Source organism: Merops nubicus, unplaced genomic scaffold (assembly GCF_000691845.1).
Source record: "Merops nubicus isolate BGI_N331 unplaced genomic scaffold, ASM69184v1 scaffold13349, whole genome shotgun sequence".
NCBI classification, from domain to species: domain Eukaryota; kingdom Metazoa; phylum Chordata; class Aves; order Coraciiformes; family Meropidae; genus Merops; species Merops nubicus.
Genome location: NW_008633134.1, coordinates 56,127 through 64,403, shown reverse-complemented (window position 1 = coordinate 64,403; position 8,277 = coordinate 56,127). Strand labels below are relative to the sequence as shown.

Here is an 8,277-nt window from a genome sequence, read left to right as displayed (position 1 = left end):
CGACAGGGGTTCTCTAGGACTCTTCCAGGCTTGTAGAGCAAGGTCTACCTCAGTCTGATCCTTCAGCTTCCATGCTCTGTGGTGTTCAACGCTGGGAAAGCACTATGCAGGAAGGAGGAGTTTATAGTGGCATTTTCCAACTGTCTTGAGGCCATCGGCCTGTTTACTTGGAAAATTTCACTAGGGAAAGGAGGGGTGTGTGTGTGTGTTCCTTATGTTGGGGTTCCTACCCAATCCCTCCAGCCAAGCCAGCTTTGTCTCAGCTCTGTTAGCTGCCCTGTGAGGGTTCTGCTGTGCTGTGCTTGGCAGGGGTGGTGGCTGTGTAGGACTTCTCATTTCACTGACCTTTCTGTCCTTGCAAAACTGTAGTGAAAGCAGGATTAGCCCAATTAGGTTTACAGTGATAATCAAGTGAAAAGTGCTGTTAATTTTACAACATTATGGTACGAATTTTAGAGTGTCTCAAGAACAGCAGTTCTTCAGTTCAGTCCACAGAGATGCTAGGACATTTGTTTGCATTCATTCCAAGTGTAAATTGTTTGTTTAACATATGGTCACCTGTGGTGCTTTAATGCCTCGCTGGATATTTTTAAACTTTTGATCTCTCCAGCCGGTGGTTTGGGGTCATTCTATGGGACAAAATGTTTAAAATGTTTCCTTAGGCTCCTTTGTGGTGTTAAGATGGAGTACACAAAAGAGCAACAAGGTGATCTTATCTGGAGCTCTATTCTCATTCAGAAGCCATGGACAAATATCAAATGTTCTTCTGTTGCCAAAACAATGTGGTAAACTTCAAGATAAACCTTCCTGTTTCTGGTTTTTAGTGCTTAAACCCTTATTATCTGATTAGGAGAGGGCTGTGTGTTTTGCTCTTTAAACTGTATGTGGAAAACAGAACTTTCTCCCCTAAAAACTTTTGGTTTTGCATGAGTAGCTTTCAGTTTATTTTTAGTAGGATTGATAATATCTGGTTTCTTTTTGAAGGGAGATTGGAAGTTTTCACATCTCATTTCTTTCTTTAAAGTAAGTTAAGAGAATAATTAAAAAAGTAGAAAAGCAAAAGGAGAACATTTCCTTCCTAAAAGTCACCAACAATCTGAGAAAAATTCTCTGTGATCTGTCACATAACTCTCATCTTTAATAATTTGATTATTTTGTGTGTCTGTAATGCTCTCTGTGAGAGACACCAGACAATGAGACCTGCCAGAGTCTTCTGGGAGGACACTTCTAGTCCTGGCAGTCGAGTTTTAGTGTTGGGCCTTTACCCAGCCTCTCACTGATGTCAGTGAGAGTCTTCCTAAGGCCTTTGTTGGATGCTGGGTTGGAATTAGTCTGCCTATGGCATTTCCTTTCAAAGGCAAAGTACACTTTTATTTGCCAAAGTTAACAAACAGCAGCAACAAACCCTATCGCTAAACAGTTTGGGAGTTTAGCCTCTAACTTCCATCTGGTAGATGGAGTAGATCCACTCTGCTGCAGTCTGAGCCTTCTACTGGTTTTATTCAGTGGTGCATTTTATTTCAGGGAGTATACCCTGAGTAAAATTTGAGGGAGGACTAACGGATTCACCCCAGAGACAGCAGAAAGATTTTCTTCTCTGCTCAGACTTCTTCAGGACGTAATGGCAGAAAGTTATCATGCAGTGATAAAAGTAAATATTTTAATGCAATTCTTTAGTCAAATCCTCCCTATTTTACTCAGGTGAGTGAAATTATCAACATTTAGCTTTCTACAATCTTAATTAATCTTCTGTTAGTGACAGATGATCCTGTTAATCAGCAGTGTAGTGTCAGTTTATTGGAAATGTGTCCTATCACAGACAGTTCTGCTGTGGAATTGCCAGTGGTTGGAGAGGTCGTTAGTAGCTGGGTGGAAGGAAAATGAAACAAAAGAGCTTTGAAGCAACTACCTTTGCAGTACGACTGCCTTTGTGTTGGGGGAGTGGATTTCCTGGTTTTAATGAGCTGTCTAGGAACAGCCAGCTTTGTCAAAAGCCTGTTTTGCAGAGTGACTATTGAAGAGTGGCTTTAGAGCACCAAGAAATAAGACATTGCAGACTCAGAAAACTGTTCCTGAGATACACTTAAACGATCCTGTCCTATCACAACCACTCCAGCAATATTTGTAACTAGCCAAGTTTTGCGTTGGGGGAAGGGAACAGCTTTCCTATTGGTCATAAAATTCACAAGGTATTTCTTCTGAAGACAATAAAGCTGGGAGAAGGCCTCTTTATTTGCTGTGAAAATCATCACCCTTTCCGGCAATATAACTCCTGAAGAAAAGAGGGAGAAGGAAGAGACAAGACTGCATATCAAAGCAAAGTGAAGTGTTAAAAGGGTCTGTTGCCTCAATATGACAGATAGGCCTCAAAACCTCAGACAATGTAGCCCAGGAAAGGAAAAAAAAAACCCACCCAACCAAAAAAACAACAAACCACCATCGGACCTCACAACTAGTTTACAAAGCAAAATAAATTAGCATTAGAACTAGCCCTTGCTCCTTTTTCACTGCCTCCTCTCTTAACTTTTCAGGAGTATTCTTCATCTACTGAAACTGGCATCATTCATAAAATCCAGGAGCTGCCTAATTTGGAAGGTGTCATAGTACAGAATATGGTCAGATTACTGTTAGATTATTTGCAGAGCATTGTAATCCAGATTCTGTAGTTTAATGTTGTTTCAGAGGAAGTTAAGGCCTGTGCTTGATGACTGGAAGTTAGCTTAAGTCAGGTTGAAACAGCTTTCTGGCCTGAAGATCTCAGTTCAGCTCTGCATCTTTATGTTAGTTCAGTATTAAGAGAAGATTAGTGTTAGTTTTTGAGCTTATAAAGCTACAGCCTGTCACAGATCAGGCCCCAGAGTGTTGATCTGGGACTGTCTCTAGCTATTTATGCACTTTAAAAGCGTAGGAAAAGAAAGGGACAAATTCTCCGTAGTGTGATTTCACTGACTTAGTTGAAGTTGTGAAGCAAAAGTCATTTGCAATAAGTCCTGGAGATGGATGTCATTATTCATTATTGCAAAGCTGGATGCGTAAAAGTTTGTGAAACATGGTGAAATTTCAAGTTTGTATTTTCTCCTAGGCCTTGATCATTTGTTCTTACACATGTTCAGATGGCTCACACTGGAAAGAACAGAAAATGATCATGAATTGGGACCTTTTAACAAACTTGAACAATTTTCCCAGCTGTTCTGTTGACTTCTATTTAAAATGTTAATATTTTCCATTTTACATGTGTTCTGCTGTTCTGTAGTAAAGCTCATTGGCTAACTTCTGTCCTTCACTTTGCTAGATTAAACTTTTCTATTCATCTTCATCATAGAGAACTAACTGAATCCAAAGCAGAGTCATTTTTATCACCTTTAAACACTAATTAAACTAATTTTAAACACTGCCAAACTAAACAAGTCACTAAAGGTGACTTGTGTGGATTTGGTTTGGCAGAAGGACCCAGCCTGCAGAAAGTGTGGGTGGATTTCTAAGTGGCAAGATCAGGGGAAATCCCAGTGCCAATGACTCTATTGATTTAAAAAGCAAGGGATGAGCTGTTTTTTTTCCCCCAAGTGTTGTACTTTTTCTGGCCATTCAGCACTTTGCAGGAATGGCTTCTGAAGAGGCTTGTTTTTCTTCCTCAGGTTTGAGGGCTATGAAGACTAGATGCTGTATGTGTACAGTGCCTTTGGCAATGATGCAGCCAGCACCTGTCATCATTATCACCACAAAAAAACCTGTCCTTGTGTCCTCAGAGTAAATTTTTATTGAACAGGAATGACAGTAGAGTTGTCATCTACAGGAAGAGTCTCTGCTCATCATTATTTACCTGTGTTTCAAAACTTGTTCCCTCCCCATTTCATGGTAATGCAAGTGCAGATCTGGAGATGCCCTTTCGGCTTTGTGAGCAAATTCCCATTGCTGCTGGGACTGCCTGGCAGTTAACTCTGCAAACTCACTCTTCTGGGCACAGTTTTACTACAGATGTGTGTTGTTTTCTCACAGAGGCAGAAAATAAAGCCAGCTCCTCTGTGAGGGATCATACACCTCCAGAGGAGGTTTGTAACTTGGGCTGAGGTGGTTTCATTCTACTTGCCATCAAAGTATTTGCCCGTGGTTATGTTGTGTGTGTGTAGAATTGCCACCTCAGCTCTCTAGCTGTCGTGGCTTTGTTCTCTTCTCTGTTCCCTTCACTCATCTGGGCTTTGCTTGCCCTTTCAGAGTTTTAGGAGAGGGGATGGGAATAGAACAAGGGTTAGAGAAGGGGCTTTTTCAATCTGTGCTCTTAGTTGAAAACAGTAAGTAGCCAATGTTTCCTCCTTCAAGTGTTCTAAGGCAGAACACACTTGCTTTCTCCTGTATCCTGCACACCCTCAAGCATGCAGTGACTAGGCATGGGATCCTACTGCACTGCATTTAGGTTCAATCCCAATCCCACCACTGCCAAAGCTGCAGAGAGAGACATTCAAACATCCTTCAGCCAGAGAGGGTGATGGATGAAAACCTTGGTAGGGCTTTTCTGCAGGAAGTGCAGTCCAGTAACACTAAACCAGGATGATAGTCTCACATTAAACACTGAGATCTTCCTGTGGTTTCAAGTAGCATAACCTCACAGAATTCACTTAACACGAGTTGAAGACATGGTTTTACAGTGGGTGGTGTTGTTTTTAAATGGATGGAGTAAGACCTGAAATAATCTCTGCTTTTGTTTCAGGTTAGTTGTGTAGATCACTGTATCAAAAGACATGGAGGGCATGAGGCAGTGGTAGAAATTTCAGTAGTGTGGGTTTTTTTTTTGTCATCTCTTAGGTCATGAAGCCACAAAGCACCAACAAGACAAGCTGAACATGAAATCTGTGGAGATGGAAATGTCATTGATTCTGGGCCCTGTTTCTGTAGCTGTTACAAGCCAGACTACTCAGTGTAAGTAAACCTTTGGCAGGAATCTCTCCTGATCTTAAAGGCATAAGATGACAGGAACATTCCTTGCACGTTTTGCAGAGAGGTAATGCTCAGTGCAGCTTTAAAAAGCAATGGGTGAAGACAATGCTGAGGGGTTTGATTGTGATCCAGCAGACAGCCCTGGCACTTGCCCTCAGCCTGCTCACACATTTGGAGTCCCTTGCAACACTTGCATGCTCAGAACCAAACTCACTTAAGTGCATTGCTAGATCTGACATTGCAGTTAAATTTAAAAAAGAAAAATAATTCATTTTTGGAAAATGGGGAAAACTGAAAGTGCCCTTGAGTTTAAACAGAGGATAAAAAGTGAATGAAGAGGAAAGGAACTAACTCAAACAAATCAGGTCTATTGGCACTGAGCATTCCTGGCCTAGCAAAATAAATAAGAGGGGAAGAAGCAGCAGGAGAATTACTTCTCTGGATTTTTCCCTAAAACACAACCCAGTCCCTATTTAAGTGGATGGCAAGGGCCCCACTAACTTCAGAGGGCCTTACACTGCTCTATGGGCATCTGAGAGGATATGCTCCTATGACACTGATCAATTCCTGAGATGAAGATGTTATGATATGATATCTGATATGGAGAGACTCCCAGCACCCTCTGTGAGTGATCTGACCCTTGCAGGCTTGAAATTTGGAAATCAGAAAGCATGTTTCTTAAGCAGACAGAATGTGGTATTGTCTGTTCTTTCTGCCTATCTATTTGTCTGTCAGTCTGTCTCACAGTGTTCCCACTATAAAAGGGGCAGCACAGATCAAAGCAGGTCTTTCCCTTAGGAGCAAAAGGCACGTGGGCAAAGGAGAGATGAGAAGTAGTGGGGTTTGAGCAAGTGTTCTGCCATCTGTAATGTACAGTTTGTGAGCAGTTTCATTGCCCTTGTAAGGGCTGCTCAAAAGTAAGCTGTAAGTTTTTCTAAGACAATCCCTCTTTTATTTTCTCTTGGATAGTATTCAGTGAAGAATGTACAGTTTGTGAGCAGTTTCATTGCCCTTGTAAGGGCTGCTCAAAAGTAAGCTGTAAGTTTTTCCAAGACCAAGAAAAAATAAGAGAGGGCTGGATAGTATTAAGTGAAGAACAAATATGATTTAAAAACCCCAGATTTCCCCCCGCCAAATTATTTACCCAGAGTAACAAACTACTCTCATCGCCCTGTTGAATTCTAGACACTCTCTGTGCTCAGCAGGAGTGAGGATGACTAGCTGTCCATATAAATTAGGTACTTTATTTTAATACAGACAATATTTTTTATATATAGTGGCTTTCATGCTTGTTAATCAGAGCCCAATTCAGTACTTGTTTTGGAAAGTATTACAGGCACTGTCCATATAAATTAGGTACTTTATTTTAATACAGACAATATTTTTTATATATAGTGGCTTTCATTTTTCTAAAGTATGTTGTAAGTAATTGCTTGTTAATCAGAGCCAAATTCAGTACTTGTTTTGGAAAGTATTTACAGGCATGTGTGGAGCTGGGGCAGGAGGAAGGACTGAAAGGAAAGGAGCCTTCCTGGGATGTAACATTGGAGCAGTGTGAGCATCTTTTTAGGGGAAGGAGTGAGCAGCCTTAATTTCTGCTGATCTCAGGGCATGGCAAAGCTGCTCAGCACCTCAGAGGATCAAATGCTGCTCTGTAGTGGATTGTGCCTCTGTTCCTTTCAGGCAGTTTTCCCTCTTTTTGTTTCCTTCTCCCCTTTGTTGTTTCATATTTCTTTTTCTACTCACACAAGGTACAGATTTTTGGTTTAGGGCTGCTCAGTATTTATATTTTTCCTATTATTCCTCATCACAACCAAACAGAACCTTTTCCTCATGGTTCATGACTTATTTTTACGGGTTAAATACAATTGAAGAGTTGTTTTGTACTCACTATTATGCATCAGAGACTGATCTGTGGCTGCATTAACTGCTTGTGCTACTGTGCACCCTCATATTCCTGCACATTCTGAGAGCTACTACTGCAAAGTGAAGCAAGTCTTCCCTTATTTCTGGAGTTAGAGCATTGACTCAGTTTGACTAATCCCATTTCTTTTCAGTGTTCTGAGTTTAGAGAGGTTGTTTCTAATGCAAAGCCTTATTTCCAACCCCCTTACTGTGTATCTTGAACTTTTCATATGTCCTCCAAAACGTGCAGAAAATAAAGTACAGGTGGTGGTGAAATACAATATTTTCATCATGATTTCATTCTGCAGACCTACTGCTTCATTACAAGCTATAGGACACCTATTAAAAGCAATTATTTGATATAATAATTTTTTTAACATATCTGAAGTGAAAATACTTCAGTGCCAAAGGACACTGCTCTTCATTTTCCTCAGCATGAAAGGTCAAGCAAGAAATGTAAGAAACAGCCCATCAAAACCATCATCCAATAATCAAAACAGTGCTTCACTGTTAGCAAGAGAATCCTTCAGAGCATTTAGGATCTTTCATTTTTCAACTGTACACTTGCCTCTAAACAGGGAACCTGGCCTAAAACTGCAAGCACATAAAACCCAGTAAACTCTCTTCTCAGCACAAAGTGCCCTCCTACCTGTGGAGGTGGATTGCACCGTTTTCCTCATCCATTCGTAAGAGCTGTGCCTTTGGCTGTTGGGAGAGATTTGCTGTGCATTAATTGTGTCTGCAGGAGGTAACCCCCCAGCTCCAGCGGGATGGAGGGGGCTGTAGACCTGTCCGGGCGAGGAGCCGTTGAGCTGAGCAGCAGCCACCGTGCTGGAAGGTCCTGGGCCGTACGCGCTCCAGTCCTCCCGCGGGGGGCCGTAGGGAGACCCCCAGGTCCCCGCGGGCGGCCCCTGGCTCTCCAGGCTTGGCACGGGGTGGTATCCCATGTAGTCCGAGTAGGGTGGAGCAGACACAAAGTTTTGCACCGGCAGGTTGTTGCTGCTGCACCTTGCAGATCCTGGATACATGCTGGTTTCTTTATCCAAAAGGTAACTCACGTACATGATGCTCACAGCCTGGCTTTGTCTTGCTGGGACATCCTGCTCCTTGCAGGGTTTGTTTGATCTCTCTTCCCCTCCTCTTTCTTTCTCTCTCTTTTCTAGCCCTGCCTGGCTCTATAAATGACTCAGGCTAGCCCTGATGTCCCTTTACTACACATGATTAACAATGGTTTTACCAGGTGCTGGTGGTAACAGTTTACTAAGGTCCTGCCTGATGTCACAGATAACTGCCTGCCCCAAAATTACATTTGCATTCAAATGAAGGGCTGCCCATGCAGGCAACCCCACCTTGCTGCTAGCTCTGGTGCTTCCTTTCTCACCCAACCCTCACGTATCACCATCCCCATTCTATACTTTTTGAGTGTGGTTTGAAATCTCA

The 8,277-nt window shown here is 42.0% G+C and overlaps 1 protein-coding gene across 1 annotated transcript in view; it reads right to left on the bottom strand.

Moving 5' to 3' along the window:
• The window catches only part of LOC103780470 (homeobox protein CDX-4-like), a gene marked incomplete at its 3' end in the record, with an annotated part of 14,182 nt that extends 6,133 nt beyond the window's left edge, over positions 1-8,049 (bottom strand). Inside the window, exon 1 of the mRNA XM_008948157.1 lies at positions 7,487-8,049. Within this exon, the coding sequence (XP_008946405.1) occupies positions 7,487-7,901 (415 nt within the window). The remainder of the gene's footprint in view (positions 1-7,486) is intronic.
• Positions 8,050-8,277: the final 228 nt, after the last annotated feature.